We start from the raw sequence: 25,257 nt of genomic DNA, 5'->3' as shown, positions 1-25,257 counted from the left end.
CATTTATTGCTTCTAGATTTTTTGATGACGGCCATTCTGACCGGTGTGAGGTGATATCTCATTGTCGTTTTGATTCGCATTTCTCTAATGATTAATGATGTTGAGCATCCTTTCATGTGTTTGTTGGCAATCTGTATATCTTCTTTGGAGAAATGTCTATGTAGTTCTTCTGCCCATTTTTGGACTCCGTACTCATTAAACACTAACTCCCCCTCCTCACCTGCTCACTAGCCTGGCACCCACCATTCTACTTTCTATCTCTATAAACTTGACTATTCTAAGTAGCTCCTATAAGTGGAATCAAAAGGATGGCAATTGTCCTTTCGTAACTGGCTTATGTAACTTCGCATAATGTCATCAAGGTTCATCCATGTTGTGGCATGTGTCAGAATGTCCTTCCTTTTTAAGCTTGAATAATGTTTCATTGTTTGTCTTTTCATCTGTCCATGGACACTTGGGTTGCTACCCCCTTTTGGCTCTTGTGAGTAATGCTGCTGTGAGCGTGGGAACTCAACTCTCTCTTCCAGACCCTGCTTCCAGTTCTTTTGGGTAGACAGCTGACATTTGTCGACAGGTGCCAAGCTCTGTTCTAAGTGCTTCGCGTGCACTAACTGATTTCATCAGACAATCTTATGAAATGGGTACTCCTTAATTATCCCCTGTTCACAGATAAGGAAATCGAGGCACAGATAGTTCCAGTCACGTGGTGGTCAGCGGTGGAGCTGGAAGCCACACACTAAGCCTTGTGCCATATTACTTATCCCCTAATGTTGATCAACTGAAATACAGCTTGATGCATTTAAGTCAGACACAAGGAAGGACTGACTGCTGGGCTAGGAAGCTTCGATGCAGAAATGGGAGCTTTTCCTGCCCTCCACTCCTTTTTCATCTTTGAAAAAAAAAAAAAAAAAAAAAGATTTCCCCAAATCTCTTTCACGACCTTGTCCAGTCAATTAACTGAGTCTTCACCCTCACCCTGCGGAGCGGCAGGAGGGGCTGACCCAGTCTCGGCAGCGCAGCCAGAGAATAACGCAGGCGGTGTGTGTTTACCGTCCCCCCCTCTCTTCCCCCTCCCGAAGCTCCCTGGAAGAGGCGCGGAAGGCAGAAGGGAGCCCCTCTGGCACAGGGCTCAGCAGGTGCAAAGGCCGGCTGGGGGATGGGGCAGGACCCGGGCGGCACCGGGAAGACCTGGCTGGCAGGGCGGTGCCGGCCGCGGGCGGGCTCCTCCTCAGGCCCTGCCAACTTCCCGCTGCTCCAGCCCTGGCTCCCCCGGCGCTGCTTCTCCCGTCACTTCTCAGGCGGTCACCTGACCTGGGACCCTTCCTGGAGCCTCTGGTTTCCTGGGGATGTCCCACTCACTAAGAGCCCTGGACAGAGCCATCGGATCCTCTGTTGACAGGTGAGGGAACTGAGGCTTGGAGGGGTAGGTGAATGCAAAAGCTGAGGCCCTCAGGCTGGGATCCCTGCCGCCACCCAGCCTTCCGCAAAGGGGAAGTCACTTGCTCTGGGTCATTGGCAGCTGCACCTGACCTCGGCCAGAGTCTCCTGACCCCCCTGAGGACCATGGAATGGCCAGGACAGATGACCAGGCACCACCCTCCCGGGCCAGCCCCTCGCAGGAGGGCACCCATCAGAGCAGGCGTACCCCGACGGGCAGGGTCCCCCAACCCCCGGGCAGCCGTCTACTTGTCAACAGCCCCTCCCTTCCCCCCAGGAGGAAGTCAGACCCCACACTCCTTCCTTTCTGTGTTTGGCAGATGGGGAAAATGAGGCCTGAGGAGAAATGGCTTCCACCAGTGCTCAGTGAGGCTGGCCCACTCCCCGTGCTGGAGGTGGGACCCCTCGGGAGAAAGCAGGGCCCTCTGGGCAGCAGGACCCTAGTGGCCTTCTAAGGAGCGTGATGCAGGAGGGCCCCCTGGAGGGATGCCCCTCCGGGGGATCAGGGAATCTCCGTGCCGGCCCCAGTGGCCTGGCCTCTTTCCTAAACGGCCCTGGCTTTTCACAACGGCTTTCGGTGGTGACGCAAGGTGGCAACTTCAGCTCCTAGCCCTTCAGACCCGGGGCTGCCCTGGTCCAGCAGCCTGCGGGCCCTTCTCCTAGACGGCATCATTTCCAGGAAAACAGCCTTACTGCACGTAAAGTCCCACCCAGTGACAGAGGCAGGTCACGTGGCAGGAGCTCTGGTGGGAATCCCAGTGCTGTGTAGAGCCGGCCAAGGCTGAAGGGGAGGGGGGGAGCCTGCCCCAAACCACCACAGGGCCTACCAGTTCCTCAAATCCGGGTGTTGGAACGCCTCCTCATCCGACACTAGGGAGCTCTGCCCTTCTAGACTTTGGAGAAGGAAGGCTTGATGGTGGGGCTCGGGCATGGGACCACCTGGACCCTGGGGCACTCCACCACTTACATCTGTGGTTTTTGTTTTTGCTTTTGGTTTTTGGCCACGCCTCAGCTTGTGGGATCTTAGTTCCCCAACCAGGGATGGAACCCCGGCCCTTGGCAGTGAGACCACTGGCCCACCAGGGAGTTCCCACACCTGTGTTTTTAGGCACATTGCTTCACCCTTTGGGACCTCCCGATCGCTTCTGGAAACGGAGCAGACACTTGCTCAGGGGGTTGCCAGGGAAGGCTCCAAGGAGAGGGTGCATATAAATAACAGTAACTGCTACTCGGAGGGAGTGCAAACCCCAGGCCAGGCCCTTATCCAGCACATCAGCATTTTCTCCTGTAATGCTCCCAATTTTACACGAGGAGCTAGAGCCCAGAGAGGGGGAGCAACTGCCCAAAGTCACACAGCTAGGAAGGTGCAGAGCTGGGACCCCAGCCCAGAGAGGTCTGAATCCAGAGGCTAATTTTCTTTTAATTGAAGTATAGTTGATTTACAATATTATATTAGTTTTACGTGTACAACATGGTGATTCGATATTTTTCTAGATTATACTCCATTTAAAGTTATTATCACATAAGAGGTTAATTCTTAACCCCTGCACCGAATCCTTAGGAAGGAGGAAAGTCATAAATCACTGTGCAGAGCCAGCACAGGGTTCGCCCCAGAAGCAGCGGGACTTTTCACAACATTCCTCTCTCCCACATATACTAAGAGTCCAATATTTGGGGACCCTATCCATCTAAGAGTGTTAGGTTCTCTACCGTCTGCTTTCGCGGGGCTCAGGAAAGACTGCCGTCCCCCCAACACAACTCCCTCCAGCAAAAGCAGGTGCTTCACCAATGCCTGAAATGTCACTGTCCACGGATGTTCCGTGTATACAGCCCCCATCCGTGTATATAGCCATGTGTATAGCCACGTGTATTGCTTCTTACAAGCTCAAGGGTCCTATAAGGAACCCTCATTGTTTCTGGGGAAGGACACAGGGAGATGGGAATAAGGAGACGTTCACTGTATATCCTTTTTGTACCTTTTCAATTTTGAACTATGTGACTGTATCACTAAAACATTAAGGTTAAAAATGAAAACATTTAACAAATGCATTTAATTAATTTTATTCTTTTAAACATTTTTTTATTAAACATTCGGCTGAACCGGGTCGGGTCTTAGTTGTGGCACATGGGATCTTCAGTTGCGGCATGTGGACTCTTAGTTGCAGCATGCCTGGGGGATCTAGCTCCCTGACCAGGGATCGAACCCAGGCCCCCTGCATTGGGAGCGCGGAGTCTTAACCACTGGACCACCAGGGAAGTCCCAACAAATGCATTTTAAAAGCTGCTAATGAGGGCTTCCCTGGTGGCGCAGTGGTTGAGTCCGCCTGCCGATGCAGGGGACGTGGGTTCGTGCCCCGGTCCGGGAAGATCCCACGTGCCGCGGAGCGGCTGAGCCCGTGAGCCATGGCCGCTGGGCCTGCGTGTCCGGAGCCTGTGCTCCGCAACGGGGGAGGCCGCAGAGGTGAGAGGCCCGCGTACTGCAAAAAAAAAAAAAAAAAAAAGCCGCTAATGAGCAGGTGGGTGTATGTGCACCCAGAAGATGGGAATCCCTGGAAAGATGAAGGGTTTTGTAATGACCCCACGGGTCCCATGAGACGAGTGGACCCAGAGGTGGGTGTGACCTGTCCAAGAAGCAGTCCGCTCCAAGCATTTCACTAGAGCAGGGGCCCAGGGAGGCTGCCCTGAGTCCCTAGACGCGCTTAGCCACGGGGGTGTGACGGCTCCCAGCAACTCCGCCAAAAGGGGCCCCGCGCTGTCACCCAGCAGGCCCTGATTCCCCCAGACCTGGAGCTCTCTGGCTCAGCCCTCGTCAGCAGCCCCCTCCGATCATCTGATCGCAGTGCCTGGCACAGGCCCACTGCCCAGTGCTCCGCACCGACTGGCTGGGGAAGGACCGTCCCATCTCCTCCCCCTGGGCCGAGGCTGGACAGTGGGCAGACGCTGACCTTGGTGGGAGGGGCCTCTGACCTGCTGGAGTTGCCTAAGGGACTCGGGGGCAGCAAAGGAAGGGAGGGGACGGAGAGTGGCCCTGGGGACCCCGCAGCCTCCTTTCCCCACCAGGGCAGTGCTGAGGGGCCCCGCCAGGACCACATCCTAGCCGCTGAGGGTGCTGCCCCTGTGCCGAGGGGCCCCATGAGGTCCAGGGCCTGGAAGGAAGGGGCCGGGGTCACCAGGCAAGGAAGGACGAGGGAGAGGCCGTGCAGGCACGGAGGTGACACGATGACTGCCCCTCGCAGCAAGCCCTCGGTGCCGGGTCTCTGGCCGGTGTCATGTACCCCTGAGTTCCCTCACCTGCTGGGCGCTCCCCTCCCACGTCGCAGATAAGGAGACCGAGCCTCAGAGGGGAAAGGGCCCAGGTCACAGCTGTGGGAGGGCAGCGCTGAGACCTGAACACGCTCAAGCGTGGGCGAAGGGCCACAGAGGGCACAGCCCAGGTGGAGCTAGGGTGGACACCCAGGTCCCTCCTGTCACCCCAGGCTGTCCTCGGGTAATCAGGCTGGGTTCATCCCGTCCTCGGACCCGAGCACCCTGCCTTGGGCAGGCGGCCCCCGCACCCCTTCACTGCCCTCCAGCCTCATCAAGGACCCACAGGCTCAGGGCCAGAGACCAGAGGTGACCCTCAGTCCACGAAGGAGCCCCAGGAAACATGGGCACTGGGGGAAGCCAAGCTGAGCCAAAGCGGGGAGAGTGGGGGGCCACGCGGGGAGAGGGTGCGGCCAGGGGTCAGAGGTAGGGCCCAGGATCCGAGATCTAGGGGCAAACAGGATGTCCTGCTGCACAGGGGAACACAGACACCGGGCAAGGCCCCCCTATCCCCGGGCACTGACAGGGGCTGGCACATTCCAGGAACGCACACACATGTGAACACACACACACACACACATGCACACACGCACACGCGTTTCCTTATCAGCCAGACAACATGGTTCACAAGTCCGGAAGCAGCTCTGAGAGTCAGCCCCCTCCCCCCATGCTTGGCCTGGACGACAGGCTGGCCAAGGAAGCACTCTGGCTCTTCGCAAGGCCTCATGGGACCTGGTGGGCAGGGGGGGTCCTGAGCACAGCCCCCGAGCCCGGGGCAGAACAGCCAATGGCCAGAGCCCTGGACCTGAGCCAGCCCTGGGTCCCCTGGCCTCAGCCCTCCCTCCAGTCCGCAGCCTCCCTGGCTGCACCCTCATAGACGCTGCCGTCTGGCTTTCTGCTCACCCCAGCTTGGCCTTGGGAAGCTGACCCCAGCCCCCAGACTCTGCTGGGCTCACAGGAACATCCACAGGGCACACATACCCACCCGGGCATGGAGGCTCCTGCCAGGAAAACCCTGCCTTTCTGTCTCTGGGCCTGGGTCTCAGCCTAAATCCTTCCTACTTTAACATCAGGAGGCTGCTCAGACCCACAGCCCTCCCCAGCCTCCCCCTGGGGGCCTTCCCCACTCACTGACACCACCCACCTCAGGAGTCACTGGCAGAGTCCCCCACCCCTGCACCCAGCCTCTCCTCGGCTTTTTCTTGCAGATGGTGGCCTGGCCAGACACCTGCGAACGTGGGGTCACTGCTGGCTTTACGGCAGGCTCTTAACTTCACTCTTCCCGGCCTGGGAGGCACAGACAGAACCCCTATTTCACAGCTGGAAAGACTGAGGCACAGAGAGGTGAAGAAACTTGCCTACAGTCTCCTGGTTGGAAAGTGGTAGAGCTGGATCCCCTCCCACCTCTGCAGCCTGGCTTAGAAACCCAGCCCCAGGACCCTCAGCCTGCAGCCAAGGGGCTCAGGCAAGGTCAGGCCTGTCAGGGTCAGGGTGAGGACCAGGGGCTGCAGGAGGGGACCTCCTTGAGGAGCCTGGGGCCTGGGACTCAAATGTGGGATGGGGACTCCCAGGGGAGAACCTGGCCAGGACCAAACCAGATCAAGGCTTCCTATACCCTCACCCGCCCCCCCCCGCGGCCTGAGACTCTCACCCAGACCACTGCCGGCCCCTGGGCTTACATGTGGGGTCAGGCTGACCTGTCAATCACCTGCCCCTCCCTAGGGAGAGAGGTGCCCCTCCGATACCTCCCCTCTCCCTGGCTGTGAGGATCCCAGGCCACCCGTGCTGGGGCCTGTTGTGAAGCACTGCCAAACTCCATCCTCCGCTGGCCTCAGTTTCCCCACTGACACAAGGACCGCTGGTCAGCCTCAGCACTCACACACCCCGCCCCCGCGCCTGTTCCCGGAGCCTGGGAACCCCATCCTCTCCTGTTCCTCCTTCCCGCCCTGCTGAACCCCACCCCCGCTGGATTCCCCACTTGGGAAGATCTGGACACTCCCTCGGCACCCTGCCTGCCCCACGCCTGGCCAGGTGCACCTATGGAACAGGCTGCCCCTGGCACCTGCTCCCCGCTGGGACCCCCGAAAGGGGACTGGGGGGAAAGGCACCTATCGCTGCCTCCGGCGGCGTCCTGTCAGTCGCCCCATCTCAGAGCTCAGCCTTCCTGGCAGGCCCGAGGTTATGGACGCATGGGTTCCACAGCAGCCTCAACTGCAGGCCGGAGCCCCATTCCAGCGCCAACTTTTTGTGAGAGGAAGATGAGGAGGGGCGTGCGCAGGGGCGCAGCGGGGTGATCTCCTTGCAGCGCCGCGTCCGGAGCCGAGACCTGCGGGGGCAACCCCTCCTACACACACTCCAGGTTGACACTTGCCCTGCAGCAGCTCTCGCTGCTGGGAAGTCCCTCTCACAACTAACCCAAATACCTCAAGCTGCAGAACAAGGCTTGGCCTTTTCTTGTCTCCCAGGGCCCAGGCCTGCTTAGAACGGAACAGAGCAGCGCCCCCGCCGCTGGGCAAAGCTCACTAGGCACACGGCACTGGGGGCCCGGGGTCAAAGCCTGTCTTGCTCTGCAGCCACAGGGGTGAGCCTTCCCAGCTCTAGACCTGCCTCAGTCTCCCCATTTGTACAGAGAGCAGGAAACAGCCATCACCAAATGGAGTTGGAGTCACCACGGAACCTCTGGCTGGACCCTGGGTGCATGGGAACCCCGACCTCCTGCCTGAAGTCAACTCGGCCTGCCCATCCTTAGGGAGACACCATTTTAATGCATGTTTATTTTAAAAATAAATACTCCGTCCTTCACTTTCAGACTGGGGTGGCGCTGGACAGATCGGCAGGGAGGCCTTCCTGGGTGGGAAGTTCTGACACTCCCGAACCCTCCCCCGCAAATGCCTGAAATGCCTCTCATGGCTGCTCCTTCTGGTCACCAGCCATGAGTGGCTGAGGATGGAAATTCCGTGACCGCGGGCTCCTGACTTGGGGCTTAGTGCCGGGGGGGGGGGGGTGGGGGGGGTGGGGGGGTGGGGAAGGTGGCCAACCCTCCACCTGGGGTCGGCCCCCTCTCAGGCCCAGGAGCACTAGATGCAGGTGATTAGCACCGGCTCCTTCTGGCCACCAGCCATGAGTGGCTGAGGATGGAAATTCCGTGACCGCGGGCTCCTGACTTGGGGCTCAGTGCCGGGGGGGGGGGGGTGGGGGGGGTGGGGGGGTGGGGAAGGTGGCCAACCCTCCACCTGGGGTCGGCCCCCTCTCAGGCCCAGGAGCACTAGATGCAGGTGATTAGCACATCCATGGAGGTGGGCACCTCGATCTCCTCGAAGAGCACGTGGCCCCCAGCAGCGCCGGGGCGCCCTGCCTTGGCCGCGGCCCTCAGCAGGTCCTGGGCATGCGTCAGGAGGTGCTGGTTCCGACGGCGGCCCAGTCGGCGCAGCGCTAGAATGGCCAGCACGTGGTCCCGCCTGCAGAGACACGCGGACCCTCACTGCAGACCCAGCAGCTTCAATGACACCCCAGACCCCGAGGTGAGGAGAACCCCGGGGGCTCGGGCTGGAAGTACGAGTGCACCCAGCATTCCTGGAGCCTGGTCTCAGAGATACTGAGAATGAGCCAGGAGGAGCAGTGCTCCTGGAGGAGCTGGCCGGGCCCTGAAGGGTGCGAAGCCCCGTGGAGGCGGGAGGGCAGGCCTCTGTGGCCTATGCAGAGGTTCAAGAAACCTAGTGGATTGAAGGAGGCAGCAATGCGGCCACACGGGGGCGGGACCTGGGGAGCCGCTGGCCTCAGAAAGGAGTCAGGGCCGCCTGCTTCCAGCCCTGTGCAGGGAGCCACAGCCAGGCAGCACGCAGAGAGGCGGCACAGGGGTGGGAGGCCTGCGCCCAGTGGCGTCAGGAGCTCCCCCTCCCCTCCCGAGCACCCCAAGAAGCTCGAAGCGCCGCCCCACAAGCTAGGGAGGGCAGGCCAGCCCAGGGCAGGAACACCGGGAGGGGCCCGAAGGGGAACCTCGGGCGCTTGGAGGGGAGGGGTGGTCACTGCGGGCTGGGGGGCGGGAATTCTCCCCGGGGGGGCGGGGTGCAGGGCAAGGCGGTGGGTCCAGGAAGGAGCTAGGCCGGGGGTTTTCTGCAGTCTCCCCACCCTGGAATCTCCAAGGCCATGGACAGATTCGGGCTGGGATTTCCATGGGTACCATGACTCACCACGCCCCCTCCCAACACACACCCGGGGATCAAAGCCTCCTTCCTCCTGGCCAGGTCTGGGGCTTCCGGAAAGGGCCTTCTCCCAGGGGTGGGGGCCGCGGCCTCCCCTCAGCCTCCCGGGGGAGGGACGTGTCCCCACCGTCAGACGCGGGAGGAGGGGCTCCCACTCCCTTCAGACTCCAGGGGTGGGGACGTGTCTCCCCATCTCACCACAGGACTGAATGCGGACGGCGAGAATAGCCCACGAGGGAAGGGCAGCACCGATCCCACGAGGCCTCCCCACAGCCTGAAGGCCGGGGGCCCGCAGCTCCTGCACCTGCGCACTCAGGCCGGCGCTAGTTCGAGCCCCGCCCGGGAGGCGCCCCTCCCCCTCCCCTCCCCTCCCCCTCCCCCTCCCCTCCCCTCCCCCTCCCCCTCCCCCGAACCAGCTCGCGCCGCCCTCAGGCTCCTCGCCCGCCCACCGGCAGCCGCAGGGGCACTTCCGGAGGCACGAGTCCCCTGACCCCTGGGCCCCGCGGGGCCCGTCAGGATCTAGTGGGGGACGGACCTGATGTCGGGGTAGCTCCCGATGAGTGTCTCCAGGTGCCGCCGGATGTCGTCTTTGTAAGTCTCGCCCAGTATGTCCGCCACGCACGGGATAGCTCGGCCCAACCAAGTGGCCTCAGAGCCCTACGGACACAGGGAGACGCGTGCGGGGCGGGCCACTGCCCCCCCCGGAACCCCCTTGCCGCCCCTGCCTGCAGCCCCTCCATTAGAGCCCCGTAGAGCCCTCCTGAAGCCACCACCGCGGTCCCACTGGGTTGCCTCCTGCATCGCGGAAGGGGACGCGGGCCTCGGCACCGTGGACTCAGCCGCAGCTCAACAGCCATCTTCCCTCCCCCACGACAGAGCACGGAGGTGTCTTCCAGAATCTGCTCAGATGGGTAAACCGAGGCCCCGCGGGCAAGTCCTGCCTGGAGTCGTACAGCGGGTGGGGGACCAGCAGCCCAGATAAGGGGTGCATGTGTAGGGAGGAGGTGCCTGAGCTCGAACTGCTCGGGGTCAGGGGCGCAGGAGAGGTCTTCCATAGGCCCCGCCCATCAGACGGGGCTGCGACCCTCATCCCTTCCCCCCACACCCCACAAACTGCATGCAAATGAGTGCAAACGTATGCAAAGTGTCGTTCCCCCCCCCTCCCGCCCCCGGCCCTGCTCGTCTGGGGGAGTGCGCAGAATCACTTCCGCCAAAGCCTGCCCCGCGGGGGCTCGTACAGGGGCGAGCGGAAATGAGAACGGGGGCGCTAGTGGGGGGTCCCCACGCTGGAGGCCCCCCGAGGAGGCCAGCACTCCGGGCAGCCAGTGCTCCTACCAAGCCCTGGAAGGTGTTGCCAATGGCCTGGGCGTCCAGGCCCATCTTCTGGGAGCCACTCACGCGCTCCACACCCCGGAACCGTTCGCGGGGCCTCAGCGCCTGCGCCAGGTACTCGCGGACGACGTAACGGTGCACCTCCTGCAGAGTCTCCTGGGCGGCCAAAGCAGGGGTCTGGGTCCGGGTCAGCGGTAGGGGCCCCGAGCATGCCCCCACCACAGCTCGCCCCCCTATACCTGCGCCCGGGGCGGGACCACGTGCTCGAGGTGGCCGGCGAATGCCACCACCTTGTCCAGGAGGGGCTGCAGCACGTCCTGTGTCAGCCAGGCCTTGGTGCACAGGACCTTGAAGAGCGGCTGGGGGCAGAGGGGGTCAGGAGTCTTCTAGCCAGGTGTCCTCCCCATCCACTAGACCCTCCCCTGGGAGCCCCGTGCATGGCTCCTGACAGGGGTGTTTCAGGCCAAGGGACAATCTGTCAACAGGAAGAAATTCTGGGGAGCTATCTGACCCCCTTCTCTATGGTACCTTGGTGACATCCCCTCTCCTGCCACAAATTATGTCACTAGGCCTTTCCCAGGGACTGCCTCCTCCAGGCCTGGAGCCCCCAGTAGGCAGAGTTTGAGTTTGAGTTTGAGCCTCTAGCCAGGCCTTGCTTGGGCAGTCCTGGGGGGCGCCTTGAGGGGCCGGATGAGGAGCAGTTCCTTGGACACACCCTCTCTGAGACGTGGAGACTGAAGAAGGTAGTTGTTTCCCAACTGTTCCTGCTCAGCTGGGAACTTGTCTGGGTTCCCTGCCTGCCCCCCAACACACCACCCCAGCACTGCCCCCCCAGTAAATGAATGCCGTGACTTGGGCTCCCAGGCTCCAGGACACAGGGGGCACCTGCTGGGCATGGAAAGTGGGGAGAGAAGGGCCCATCCCCCTCACCTGCACATCACCCTGCAAGCCCTGGAGCAGCCGCTTCTGAAAGGCGCAGGTGGCAGCCACCAGGGGCTTCTCCAACTCTTCAAGGCTTCCTGGGAACCTGGCCAGAAGATGAGTTCTGGGGAGGGGCCAGGACAGGGGACAAAGTGAGCAAGGGGGAGCAGGCTGGGGTCAAGGCCTGGCATACAGCCATGAAGGCTGGTGCCACACCAACTCCATTCACTTAGACTATAATGTGAAGGGCAGCCCCCCTGGGGCTGCACAGTGCAGTAGCCCTGGGAGCAGAGTCAAGTGAGGGGGCAGCACTGTGCCCCAGATCATAGAGGGGGCAGGGCAGTGGAGTGGTGGTGGTCCCACTGCATGGCAGAGCTCCCCTGTGGCAGCACTGGGCCGAACCTGCATCCCTCTTGGTGACAGAACAGTGCAACGCAGCCATTGCTGACACAGGGGGCCCTCCTCTGAGCCTCGTAACTGCCTCTCCAAACATTATAATGTCCCCATTTCACTGTTGAGTAAACCGAGGTCCAGGCTCTGCCCGGTCCCCAGCCCAGGGACACAGAAAGGCAGACTAATTTCCATCAGGGGCTTGGCCAGAGGCTGCCTACCAAGGAACAGAGAATGCTCCCTGGGGCTGAACCCCAGGGTCCCCCGTGCCCAGGGCCAGTCTGGCACAGATTAGGGACAAGAGAGTGTTATAGAAGCAGTGCCTCAGCGTGGTCAGGCTTTGGGTCCACGCAGACCTTGTTCACGTCCCAGATCCAGTACGTACTGTCTGTGTGACCGTGGACAAGTGGCGTTTCCTTTCCCAGCCTCCACGTTCCCATCTGTACATGGGGACCCCACCCTTGTGCTGCAGCAGCTGATGCACCTCATGTGGGGGGACACTAACGCTTGGCACAGAAGGGGGACAGCCAGTGCCAGCCCACGGGGGCCCTCTGCCTTCTGGGGGTAGATAAACCCAGGCCCCAGCACGAGCAAAGCCCTGGGGGGAGTGCCAGGGAGGGCTTCTTGGCCTCTGCTCGGCCTTGAAACTCCCCGCATCCCTTTCAGGGCCTCAGCTCTGCGGGGCCGAGAGAGGACCCCACAGCGGGGACGGAGGCGAAGAGGGGGGCTACCCCCAGGCCTCCTGGGAAGGCCGCCTGCGGCCGCCGCGGTAGCCTTCAGGGTCCCGGTTCCCTGAGTTTGCGCGCCCCCTGCCGGCCGTGCTCGGCACCGCCCCTGCGGAGGAGCGAGAAACCCACCTGAACTCCTCGCAGGCATTGATGTTGGCGCACAGGTTAGGCTCGCTCACCGCCCCCGACTCCAGGAAAGCCTTTTCAAACCTGGGGGAGAGGTACGCAGAGGTCTTGGAGACTCTTTCTGGCTTCTATGACCTCGTTTCCGCCCTCCCTCGGGCCTTATGATGAGGCTTGTCCGGGGATCTCGGACACTGAGCAAACAGGATGGGCCCTCCCCAGGGACGACCACCGTCCACACCCTGGCCACTCCACCCACCACACCCCGGCCCAAGATGCGCCCCTACCTGGGCAGGAAGAGGCCAAGCGCCCGCGCGCAGATCCGCAAGGTGGTGGCCTCCAGCTCCGCGGAGATGGCGCCGGCTGCCTTCACGTGCTCTGCCACGAGCTGAGAGCGATGCCACGCGCTGAAGGCGCTTCTGAGCCCTCAGTCCCGATGCCCCCAGTCCCCCACCTCGTGGCCCAGTGATGTCTCCAGCCTGCGCTGCTCTTCCGCACAGTCTCGCCTGCAACTTCCAGCGGCCCCAACCTCGAGGTCAGCCCTCCCAACTCCCGACACCCACGGGGCCGCCTGCTAAGCTGGGAGCTGTGGCCTGGCGCTCCCAGCTTGGCCAGGCGACCCGAGGGCCTCTGATCCGGCCCCACATGGGGCCTCAAGCTCCCGTCTAACGGGGAGAGGCAGTTATGACTGTAATTTACAGCTCTGGGTGTCTCTACCGCCTGAGGCCCAAACACATGTCCCTCCTTCTGGGCTCACCATGCGTACGTCGATGGACAGCGGCGTATGGTAGTGGCCCTGCAGCACGTCGGGGGCCTCGGCAGCCACCCAGCGACTCTGTTCTACCTGCAGAATGCCATCGAAGCAGCTCGCGATCTTGGTCTGTGCGGGGTGAGGAAGGGGCCGCGGTGAGACCCTCCCAGGAAGGAGGTCCCCTACCTCCCGAGCCCCGAGCCCCGTCGTGCGCCCTTGGAGACAAGGGCCACCCTGCTGGTGCACAGGCCCACGCCTGAGGGCACGGAGCCTCCCTGCAGTGGGGCGGCCACACTCACCCTGGACCCCGCCCCCTCCGGCCTGGCCCCTCACCGCCCTTACCTCCAGGAAGCTGGTGTAGTCGCTCTCGAGTCGGGCCCACACATCGGGTGCCAGGAGCGGGGGCAGTGGCTCCGAGGGCAGAGCCAGGTCCTGGGAGCCCAGGAAATCGGGACTGGAAGGCAGGGTGGAGCCTGAAGTTCTGAGCAGAACCCTGATGGGGCAGCGGCTGCCCCTACTCCCCTCTGGATAGGCTCAAAGCCTAACGCCATCACCGCGAGGGCCCCGAATCTGGGCTGTTCACACACTCAGCGCCCCACCACGCCCTCCAGGTTTCCATGCCAGACACCCCTCCCCGCAGCTTCTGACTGCAGGATTTCCTGGCACCCTGAGCAATCAGCTGTGTGTGCACAGAATGCATAAAGGTGGCCGTCCAGACGGACCTTGACCAGGTTGCCTCGGGTGTGACCTCTACCCTCACGGTCAGGGTACACCCGAGACTGAACTCGAAACGCCCCCAGGACCATGCAGCTGAGGGACCAGCCGCTATCCTGTCCACACTAGGGAGGCCCAGACAGGGGCGGGTGCTTGTCTGAGGCCACAGGGCATATGAAGGAGCCCAGGGCTTTGGCGCCCTCCTCCGCTTGCCTGTCTGCCCGTGGGCCTGGGGAGCGCTCAGCGGGAGAGGCGGTCCACCCCATCACGTTCTGCAGAGCCCTGAACCCAGGTGTCCATCCGAAGCGAGAGCGGGGCTGAACGCCAGCTCACGCCAAGCGCTGCGAGCCCACGGTTGTGTCCTGCCTGGAGGGGTGCCCTTCGCTAATTCACTCGGAGGCACCCTGTGGACTAGCTTGTGCCTAACTGGGCCCCCTGTCTCGTCAGCAACCCCCGCCCCCCACCCGGATGCTCTCCAGCTTCAGGAACCGCCGGATGGATGGCCCCCCTCCCCTCTCGGGAGAGCACCATGGTCTAGAACGGGGAGGAGAGAATGTCGAAGGCTCCCGGATCGGACGCCCAATCGCCAGCACTCCCCGGGGAGGAAAAGGGGAAGAAAGGTGCCCTGTGCTCTTTAGAGCAGGTTCCTGAAGGCCTCTCGTGAGGGCAGCTCCGGCCCCTCCTTGCCCCTCATGGCGTCCTGGCTGGGGCCTCACCTGCTGTAGACATTGGAGGCCCAGTCCAGCAGGACGTAGAGCTGCTCGCAGCCACGGGCGTCGTGCGCCAGCTCCTGGAGGCGCTGGGCCACTGCGCCGTGGAAGGCGCGCAGGTAGGCCTCCCACGCGGGATAGCCGGCGGCCGCGTAAGCCGGGTGCACCTCCAGCTGCACCTTCTGCAGGTCGCGGCGAACCAAGCGGCCGAGCTCGGCCAGAAGCTGGGCCAAGCCGGAGGCACCCTCGGCTGCCCCCGGGGCCTCGCCCGCGCTCACCTGCTGCACGCGCCCCTGCGCGCTCCGGCGCACCGCGTCCTCCCAGTGCTGGCGCCAGTGGCGCGGCGTGCGCAGAAAGTCGCCGTCTGCAGGGGGCTCTGGGTGGGCCTCCTCTTCCGCGCGCACCACGCGGGCCAGCTCCGCGAGCACGGCCGCGTCCACGCCGTCCGGGCCCAGGGTCTCGAGCACAATGGCGCCGATCTCCGCGGCCAGCCCGTCGTAGTGCAGGCACACGTCCATGGCGCGCCGCGCAAAGCCCGTGGGGTCCTGCTCGAAGGTGCGCGAGGCCTTCTCGGCCACTAGCCGGGTCTCGAGGTGCCGCAGCTGCTCGAAGGCCGCCAGCAGTTTCCGCTCCGTGATGAGGTCGGCCACAGATTTGTCTTTTGCGAGGTCAGGTGAGAAGAGGGTCAATGAGGGGGACGCCCCAGCTAGGCCGGTCGGCCCCGATCCCACACATCCGGAGCCAGGCTGCCGGGCCCCAGAGCTGCATCTGAAGGCCTGCTCCAGGAGCGACAGCCCCAGGTGCCCTGTGTCCTTTGGAATCACCTCTGAAGAGGCAGAACCCCAGGTCCCAAGCCTGGCTCAAAACAGCAGTTGGGATCGGCCCCTGCCTTCCCTGCTGTCAGCCGCGACCTCCCCTCCCCCCGCTCCCATTCCCACTCTGCCAGCTCTACGGAACTGGACCCGGTGGCTTCAAGTACAGTCCTGACTGCAGCTCCAGTGGGGTCAGAGCCCAGGCTCCTGCCCCGGTGTCCAGCTTCAGCACTTCTTGCTGTTCCCTGCTCTGGGCCAACCTCCAGCCCCTAGGAGCACTCTACCTTCACCTTCCTGCCCCCTTCAGGGCCCTACTCCAGTGGTCCTCTCCTGGGTGGCGCCCTGCCCTCCCCTCTGCCCCGCGGCTCACAGGCGCCCTCTGTGACCCTGTGACCCGAGAGGGCCAGTGCCTTCTCCACCACGCTGGTTTGGCCAGGAGCCAGGCTGTGGAAGCCTGTGGAGTTCTGGGGTCCTGCAGATCTGGGTTCACGTCCCATTTTTCCGCTTCCCAGCTGTGAGACTTGAGGCAAGTCACTTAGCCTCTCTGAGCCTCACTTTTCTCAGCTGCCCTTGTTGTTGGAAGAATTTGACGTGAGATTGTGCAGGGCAGGGGTTTGGGGTAGCTGGGGAGGAGAGCCTGTCGGGAAGCCTGGGCCCCACTGCCCCACCCCGGCCGCGGTCTCCTCCCCTGCTTAGTGGCGAGGAAGCCCTCACCTTCTAGTTCCGCAGGCCCCGCCCCAGTGGACGACTGGGGGCTGACACCGTCCATGGCCCTTGAGGGCACCTCCCGGCCGTGGGCCACCCCGGGCCCAGTGGTAGCCTGGGTCTGGTCAGCGGCTGGGCCATCGTCCAGAGCGTGCCGTAAAGACCGGAACAAGAAGCGAGAGCTGCGCCTGAGCAGGCCTGGGTCCTCCTGGGGGGCGCAGCCCGAGGCCCGCTGGCTGGCCTTTGAGAAGGCCCGCCGAAAGGTGCCCAGGCCAGGCCCCAGGCCCTCACGGTGGGCGCTGGACGCATCCTCGCTGCTTGCCCTCCGAGTGCCCTGAGCTGGGATCTGGGGTGCCACAGGCTCCCTGGGGCTGTGCGGCTCCGGCCCAGAGGCCACTGTCTGAGGCGATGGCATCTTGGCGGCAGCAGAGCTGGGGGCGAAAAGGAGGCTCAGGAAGCCCTGGGGGGGTGCCCAGGCCCCAGGAGCAGACACAGAAACCCATGAGAGCCCGGTGGGGTGTGCTGGGGCCCAGCGGCTTAGTCAGGGAAGCTTTCCCCAGGAGGTGACCCCAGGGCTGTCAAAAAGGAAATGTCACCAGGCAGCTCCCGTGGCCAGAGCCGTCTTTGTGCCAGGCTGCAGCCACTTCTGCAGACACAGACAGCTGCTTCTATCAGGACACCTTCCCTGACACCATCTTCCAAGAAGGTCTCCCCCAGGTACCCACCTCACCGGCTTTGCCAGGCCAGACCCTCCCATCGGAGCTGGAGAGGGAACTGAGCGTGTGGGTTCTGGGGCACAGCCTGACCCGCAGCCCTCGGTCCCCGGGGCTGGGCCCAGAAACCACATCCAGGACTTCCTGGACCTCAGGTCCTGAGGCTAAAACGCCCCCCCTCCACAAGCCACTCACCGCCCCCGCCCCCCACCCTTCAGCTCACCCCCATCCAGCCATCAGGCCTAACTGCTGCTCAAAGCGGAGCTCAGGACCCCCGAGGGAGGCCAGGCCTTTTCCCTGGGTGTCTCAGAACTGGAGGGAGGTGGGGTCAGGCTGGAGGAGGCTGGCCCAGGCCACCGGGGGCTTATCGGGGCCTTGCAGCCTGCGGGGAAGGCTGTGGGAGGGGCCAAGCTTCTATATTTAACCAGGGGTGGGAGGTTCCCAAGCTGTTTCTCACCCACTGCATCTCCTCCCCACCACCCGGAGAGGTATGCTCTGGCCCCTCCCCGACAGAGGGTGGGAGGGAGTCCCCAGGGCATGGGGGTGCAGAACAGGGGCTGCCCCTGACCCACCCCGAACTCGGGGCCCTCACCACCCCGGCTCCCCCAGGGCTCCGCCCACACCCCACCCCCTTTCCGCCCAGCCTGGCTGGGTTTGACTTTCTGCCTTTAGGTTAAGCTAGGGGTGGGAGAAAGGAGAGAAACTTCTTGGCTCGCCGGAACCTCCCACCCACCCCATTGTGTTAAGAGGTGTTGGAGAGGGTGGGGGCCCAGCAAGGTCTCACTTTAGCCTTGAAGAAACTGGGGCCCAAAGAAGGGCAGGACCTGCTGAAGTCACTGACCAACCAGAGGCTGAGACCCCCCCCATCCCCAGGTCACCCCCCACCGTGGGGACAAAGGCCAGGCTGGAGCCAGCACTTGACTCTTGGGTGGTAGTGGGCAGGAACGGCCTCTCCCCAGGCCTCAGTTTGACACCGGGATGCGCAGGAGCCAGACCCCTATCCACCCCCTCATGCCCTCCAGCGAGATGTCTGTGCAGGGGTCAGACATGCAGGGGGTCGGCTGAGGCCTACCTTCCTCTCCCAGAGGCCACTGAGCTGCTGGGAGGAGGCCCCACTGAGGGAGGGGCAGGCTCAGGTGATTGATGGGGGCCTTATCAGCCCCACCCTGGCCACAGGTCGTTGTCCTCCGCTGGTGCCAGGACTCGGGGACCCTGCCCGCAGACCAGCCCAACGGCAGGGAGCATTGTCACAGGAGCCGGCCAGCCCCTCCACCCACTGCCCACCCCCCCAGCCCCGGTGTCCCCCAGTGCCCAGCAGGGGCAGGTGTGGTGATGAAGGAAGCCATTCCAGCTGTGCCCAGCCTGCCGTGCTCCGGGCTCTGTCTCCAGGGAGTGTGGGGGAAGGACAAGCTGGCCTACCTTGGTTGGGAAGAGCTCACACTTAGTAAGCACCCACTGCATGCTCAGCCCAGTGCCCGGCACACGTCAAATCCCCGTGACAGCAAAGTGGCAGGGTGTCGTTCACCGCATTTCATACACGAGGACACAGGCTCAGAGAGGGGCAGGGTCTTGCCTTAAGCCACACAGCTCCCGGCTGGGGAGCCTGGGCCAGCCCAGGTCTGTCTAGGACCCTGGCAGCAGAGGCTGGACTCCTGTGTCTCCCGGCATCAGCAAGCCCTGCTGCCCGAGGAACCCTTTCTCCTGGCAGAGGCTCGGAAGGTGGGGTCAGCTCCAGATGCCCGGAGCGGGGTCGGACTTGAAGTTCTCCCAGGAAGCCCAGAGGCAAATTCTGGGTGGCCGGGGGGGGGGGGGGGGCAGCTGGCGGCTGGGTCTCATGGGAGGTTACAGAGGCAGAGACTTGGAGCCCACCTACCCTGCTCAACCACCCTCGTCCCAAATCAGAGCGGCGCTGAAGGCCCGTCGAGGCCCCCAGCTGGTTCCCCTGCCCCTGAATCCCGCTTCTGCAGCTTCCTAGTCGTCCTTGACCTTCACGAGGCACAAGTCACCCCGTCGCTCTCCTGCTTTAACCCTTCCGTGGCTCTCCGCAGCCCTCAGGCCAAGTCTGAGCCCTGCGGCCTGGCATTCGAAGCCCCCCATCCTGGACCGAACCTTCTGCAGCCTCGCTTCTGGGCCCCCTTGAGCTGCACCCGTCCGGCCTCACCAGCCGCCTCTTGCCTGTCCAACCCCCGCTCTACTCCCCAAATCTGACCTGGTCTTCAGAACCTTGGGTGCAGGTGCCCCCACCTCCGAGGAGTCCTCGGGCTGTGCTGTACCACCTGTCCGCTCGTCAGGCCCTCAGGCTGTCCCTGTGGTGGTGGGGCCTCCTCCCTGGCCTGGGGACCTCCGTTCATCTACCGCCTCCCCGTCACCCCAGAGCCAGCCTGGAGGAGGAGTGAACCATCAATGTAAGGGTCACCCCCTGCCTGGGCTGGCCTGGCCAGGCGTCACGCTGGTGTCCTCTGGGCTGCAAACTCCTTGCTGACTCTCTACCCTGGCCCCTGCCCCGTGCCTGCCTCCCCACCCATGGGGCCTCTCTCTGGCTCTCTTTCTCTCTGTCCCTTTGCCCTGAGTGTTCAGAGGCCCTGGCCCCTGTGCCTGGGACTCGGTGCTGGATGAGCTTCAAGGCTCAGGAGGCCCAGGCCTAGCCTGAGCCCTGGGCCCCGTGTTCTCCAGGTCAGGCCAATGCACCCACTGCAGGGCCAGTGGCAGGGGCAGGGACGCCACCCAGAAGACATGGTCACTGGAAGCTCCCATCTGGGGCCACCCTGTCTGTGACCAAGGAGTCAAGTCTGGGCTTCCCCCACCACTTACTATCCCCGGCCCCAGCTTCCACCCCCTTTTCCTAGGCCTGCCCTCCTCGAGCATCTCCTCCCAGGTGTCCCGTGGTGCCCTTCCCACTCCCAACCTCTCCACCTACCCTGGGCCTGGACCATCACCCCATCCTTCAAAGCTCCAAAGTAGCCACCTCAGGCAGAGGACTGTGTCTCCCTCATACCTCCCACCTGCCACCCCCCATCACCTGATCACAGGTCCTAACTGTACCCCTTCCTAGACCCCTTGGAACCCATCTCGTCAGAGCAATGGGGGGTCTTGCCAAAATATAAACCTCCCTTAAAACCCTTCCTTGCAAGGTAAGGTTCTTCTCCTGAAATAAGAAGACAAGCATGTGTTCTCACACTATTCAACATTTGCCTAGAAGAACTAGCGAAGGCAATAAGGCGAGAAAAATGAATAAGAAGTATAAATATTGGGAAGGACCTGACAAAAAATGTCATTATTTGTAGGTGATATGATCATCTGCTTAGAAATAGCTTTCCTATACTCCAGAGAAGCCTATTTTTAAAAGGCACTTAAAAGGCTTCCCTTTTTAATAGCAAAAAAAACATAACCCCTCTCCCCACCCTGGGCTGCCATCGCCCTCGCGAGAAGCACAGTTGTAGGTGATATGATCATCTGCTTAGAAATAGCTTTCCTATACTCCAGAGAAGCCTATTTTTAAAAGGCACTTAAAAGGCTTCCCTTTTTAATAGCAACAAAACATAACCCCTCTCCCCACCCTGGGCTGCCATCACCCTCGCGAGAAGCACAGACTCCTTAGCTGGTCATTCAAGACCCTTCCTAACTGGGCCTCCAGTTTCATCTGCTCACTCACTCGCCCACTCTGATCACTTGGATGCACTCACCTCTCCTCCACACCTTTGTACAGACTGTTCTCTCTGCCAGCAGTGGCCTCACCCCCGCCTTCTCCAGCTGCTGACTCCTTCAAGGCTCAGCACACGTGGCTCCTCCCCCAAGAAGCCTTCTCCAACCAGCTGAGCCCCAGACCATGGTCAGCGCCTCCTGCCCTGGGCACACCTTCTCCCACGACCGGGGGACAGTTACAGGGTTTGGGGCATCTGCCTCTTGACCGGGAACCCCCCGGGGCAGAGAGTGGGCCTGACCCAGCCTCCAGCCAGGGCTGGTGCATGGCAGGTGCCCAAGGAAAACAGATAAGCAATTTCATGTCGGCGCATCAGCCCCGAGGTGTGCCACGACTTTGTGCACGTGGGTTTTGCGCAACAGTGTGTTAACCTGAGTGTGTCTCCCGGTACGTGTGTGCCTCTGTTCCAGAAGGTGTGCGCCTCAGAGTGTCTGTGAGTAGCTTTGTTCGTGAGTCCGCGTAGGTCTGCGTGTCTTCATGTCCACGTCTGCGTGCTCGCTCTCTCTGTGTGCATGCGTGCCTCACTGTGCTTTGAGCTGGCGTTCTGGCCTGGGCTCCGAGCTGGGGCGCGCAGCCTGGAAGGCCGCTAGCGGAAGCAGTATTGTCCTCAGCCCCTTGAACCCCCGCCTACTCCCCACAGCACCCCGGCGGCCCTCCTGCTCCACCTGCACAGACATACCTGCCGGGTGAGTAGACACTGGGCGCCAAACAGAACAGGGCTGCCAGGAGAAGCCGGCCGAGCTGGGGCCTCAGAGCGGGGCCTAGGCGCTGGGGCCTCTGGAGCAGCCAGAGCTAGTGACCAACAGCTGGGACTCCCCAGCTACCGCCAAACCGGCCACGGCCCCCCGCACCCCCCCAGCCCCACCCTCCACCACAGCCCCATGCTTTCACTTGTAGAAATGCTCCCACCCCCCTCCCGCTCCAGAGGCAATCTCTCCAACCTTTGACTCCTGGCAGCGCAGGGCTCAGGCTCAGGCCAGGGGCCGTGGAGGGGAGGGACGAGGAAGCAGCTCTCTGGAGGCCGTGGAGGGGTGGACACTGCTGGGGCTGGCTGGGGCGGCCCGTCCCTCCTGTGGTCAGACTGAGGCCAGAGGGAGCAGGCGCCAGCTGGCTGGAAGGGGGGCACCCAGCCCACAGCGGTCAAGCCCAGAAGGACCCCTCCCTCCAGGGCAGAGTCGCCGGCGCCAGCCCTGTGCCCTGCCTGGCGCTGAGAGCCCCGAGGGCAGAAATGGGGGGAGACAGCGACAGCAAAGGGAACATCGTAGGCCACCTGCCAGCAGCTGGAAGAAGCAGAGGGGCCCTCGAGGCAGATAGGATTACGCTCAGGGACAGGAGGGACAGCAGGGGTCAGCCCATGAGGGAAGGTGAGGAGGTGGGCCTGAGCCTGATCGGCCAGGAGCACAGGTCCCACTCCTCCAAGGTGGCTCTAGCTAAAGACATTTCGTGGGGAGGGCCCCTGAGGAGAGGCTGGCCCGCCACCTTCCTGGGGAGATTCCGCTGCTGGCGTCCTAGGGAAAAAAACTTAGGGAAAATCCAGGGAGGACAGATCCAGGCCTGTTCACTCGGGCTGGAGCCACAGGGGCGTGGGGCAGAGCAGGGGAGGTGCTCTGGGCAGCGTTCTGAAGAGAGCAGACACAAGCCCCTGAGCTGTCCCAGGACTGCCATAACGCGGTACCATGGGCTGGGGGGCTTAAACAGCAGACATTTATTTTCTCACAGTTCTGGAGGCTGCAAGGTCCCAGATCAAGGTGGGGACAGGGCTGATTTCTCCTGAGGCTTCTCTCCGTGGCTTGTGGACGGCCGTCTTCTCCCTGTGTCTTCACATGGTCATCCCTCTGTGGGTCTGTGTCCTCATCTCCCCTTCTTATAAGGCCATGTTGGATTAGGACCCACCAAAATGGGCTCATTTTAACTTAGTCACTCTTTACAAAGACCCACCTCCAAATACAGTCACATTCTGAGGTACTGGGAGGTAACACTTCAACATAAGAATTTTTTGAGGACAAAATCCAGCCCATAACAGATTGGAAGGCACCTGAGACGCTGCAGTACCTTGCTGACATCTGCACATGGACCAAGTTGTACCTGGAGATGCCAGCACCTCCTCCAGGAGGCCCTCTAGTTTTCTCTTGAGTCATTAGCTTCCAGAGCCCTGGGTTCCCCCTCTGTGAAGTGGGGCCATAAGAGTCCCAGCTCAAGCCTGTGAGGCACCCAGCTGGTTGGGTGGGCCTTTCCCCCCCGCTGCCCAGGCCGGCCTGCCCGCTGGCCTCCTGTCCCATGTGTCTCCGACGGTCAGAGACTAAGAGATGAGACGGGCAAGCACAACTCAAGAGACGGGCGGGGGGGTCCTCGAGGTGATCACCCAGGGCTCTTCGGTGGAAGTCCTGGGACCCCATGGGGTAGGTGGTGTCCACCCACATTGCACTGGGATACCAACTCAGAAAGGCATAGGAACCTGCTCACGGCCACACATTTGGCAAGAAAGAGGCTAGGCTTCCAGCCTAGATCTCTGCCTCTGAGGACTGGGTCTTCCCATGGGGCAGGGCCCTGGTGGACACTGGGGGCTCCTTGGTCTGCCCCTCCTGTTCTCCAGGTCACGGGGCACATCTGAGTGCTGGGACCTCCCAGTGTAGGTCACCTCCGCTCAAAAGACAGGTCCCTAAAAAGTTGGTGGTGCCCAGGCCTAGGGGGTTGCCCCCAGACCTCTTCCCAACTCCCAGCTGCACCCCACCCCTGCCCAAACCTGTGCCCACTTTCCAGCATGAGGCTGTGCTGTTTGTTTTACTCTATTTCCATGTTGTTTTCCCCCAACTTTCTCAGTAAAATCCCTTTGGAAAAGTCCCAGCCTTGTCTCAGAGGAGCCTTGGGCACAGGGCCGGTCTGGCCCGGGTCAGGAGAAGGCCGTGCAGAGGGAGCAGTTGGGAACGGGCGGCACAGCTGGGGACCCCAAGAAGAGAACAATTCCTCTGCCCCACGTTGGGCTGCACAGCCCTGGGAGAGGCATTTCTGACTCAGCCTCAGGTTATTCCTCCATAAAATGGGGTTGTTGTTGGGATCCAGTGGGCTCACCTCAGCAGAGGACCTGGCACCCAGGGCAGGAAGGGAGGGAGAAGGACCACACCACCAGATGCTTGCGTGTCCTAGGGGTTCCTGGGGAGCCAGGCTACTACACGCTGAATGTAGAGGCCCAGAGCGGCAAATTCCACTTACACTGCCGCCGGGTCCAGGGCAGAGACCAGTCTGGGAACAGGACACCAAGGCTCCAGCCTCTGCCCCTAACCGGCTGTGGGCCTGGGCAGGGGTCAGTGTCCGTCTCTGAGCCTCAATCTCTCCGAGGCCGATGTTGCAAAGTTTAGGTTGGCCAGCTCCTGCGTGCTGGGGGCGGGGCCTCAGGAGGCGGGGCCTCAGGAGGCGGGGCGGGGTCATCGGTAGACGGAGCACATGTCTCTGGCACCGCCCCCTACAGTTACAAGCAAGCTCGCGGGTCAGTCGCTGTGTGCGTGGTCTCAGCCTGCTGGTCTTTAAGGGCCGAGGCCCTGCGCCGTGCGGGACAGCAGACCCACAGGGTGAAGCTCGCCCCCACTGGGCTGCCTCCCCGGGCCTGACACCCCCCCCTATTCCCCAGCTCACGGGGCACGACGGGGACCCGGGACTTCCCGTTACGGGTCGCCTCCACCCAAGACCTGCCCTGTTAGGGGGTGAGCTCCAGAGTGGCGTGGTGGGCACCGCTAGGGCTTAGGTCTCAGGCGCACCAGGGATTCTGTCCCAGCCCGGCTCTTTGTCAGCTGTGGGACCTTGAGAAAGTCGCGTTTAAATGGCTGCAACACTCTGCCTGGGAGGGGCGAGGATGAAATCTCAGTAAATGGCACCATCGTCCCGCCCCTCCCCAGCATTCCACACCAGGAACCCGGAAATGGTTCCTGCTTGCTCAGGCCCTGGACCCAGTCCCATGTGTCAGCAAGTCCTGCTAAGGCTTCCTGTGAAATGCCTGCCCCCTGCCCCCTTGTGGAGCCGACAGGAAGGGCCTGTCGAGGAAGAGGGGCAGGACCTTGAAGGACAGCCCTACCCCCTCCTAAGAGGAGCCATCCTGGACCTGTGTACTGGCCACAGGTTTAAAATTAAAGCAGGCTGCCAGGCAAACTTCCGCACCTCGCCTCCCACCTCTCCTGCATTTGCGGGGGTGGGCTATTTTTAGAAAGAAGGCGGGTAGGAGAAAGTGCCTTATTCATCCTGGAGGTTAGCAAGGCCTCCAGGAAAGAACAGAGGGGCCTGTGTCTCCCACCTCCTCCTCCAGGCTCACCAAGACCTCACACTACCACCCACCTGGGCCTGTGGATTTGTTGAGCTAACATTTATGCAGGGCTCCCCCTTGCCAGGCCCTGAGCTTCCTCAGGCCTGGGTCGGCCTGGCTGAGAGCAGGGAGCCAGGCTGGGATGATGGGAGGGAGGGTGGCACAGCTGGGGAGTGGGTCCAGGCAGTGGGTCAGCCTGGCTGAGAGCAGGGGGCCAGGCTGGGATGATGGGAGGGAGGGTGGCACAGCTGGGGAGTGGGTCCAGGCGGTGATCAGGTTTCTGCGCCCCAGGCCCACCCCAACCGGTCAGCAGAGCCAAGAAACGATGTCACTGTACCCCATGGAGGGATAGGGCCCTCGCGTGGCTCAGGGAGAGGTGCTACCCAATCTCCCACATGGGCACTCTGGCTGGATCAGTGGCTTCC

At 62.4% G+C, this 25,257-nt stretch overlaps 1 protein-coding gene across 1 annotated transcript; it reads right to left on the bottom strand.

Moving 5' to 3' along the window:
- Window positions 1–7,974: 7,974 nt before the first annotated feature.
- EXOC3L4 (exocyst complex component 3 like 4) lies at window positions 7,975–16,543 on the bottom strand. Its single transcript, XM_024131156.2, has 11 exons — window positions 16,132–16,543; window positions 14,618–15,269; window positions 13,530–13,641; window positions 13,194–13,316; window positions 12,724–12,824; window positions 12,443–12,523; window positions 11,205–11,319; window positions 10,514–10,633; window positions 10,278–10,430; window positions 9,478–9,599; window positions 7,975–8,198 (listed from the first exon to the last, which is right to left on the bottom strand). The coding sequence occupies exons 1-11, from the start codon at window positions 16,541–16,543 to the stop codon at window positions 8,006–8,008; spliced, it is 2,184 nt and encodes a 727-aa protein (XP_023986924.1). The 3' UTR covers window positions 7,975–8,005.
- Between the last annotated feature and the right edge of the window lie 8,714 nt (window positions 16,544–25,257).

This window comes from Physeter macrocephalus, chromosome 11 (assembly GCF_002837175.3).
Source record: "Physeter macrocephalus isolate SW-GA chromosome 11, ASM283717v5, whole genome shotgun sequence".
In the NCBI taxonomy this organism is placed as follows: Eukaryota; Metazoa; Chordata; class Mammalia; order Artiodactyla; family Physeteridae; genus Physeter; species Physeter macrocephalus.
Note: the sequence above shows the minus strand (reverse complement) of the source record. Positions and strands in the feature narration are given on the sequence as shown.

Coding starts and splice junctions, on each gene's coding strand:
- EXOC3L4 (XM_024131156.2), bottom strand. CDS start 16,543: ATGCCATCGCCTCAGACAGTGGCCTCTGGGCCGGAGCCGCACAGCCCC. Junction 13,317..13,529: donor ACTACACCAGCTTCCTGGAG/GTAAGGGCGGTG, acceptor CACCCCGCACAG/ACCAAGATCGCGAGCTGCTT. Junction 12,825..13,193: donor TGTCCATCGACGTACGCATG/GTGAGCCCAGAA, acceptor CATCGCTCTCAG/CTCGTGGCAGAGCACGTGAA.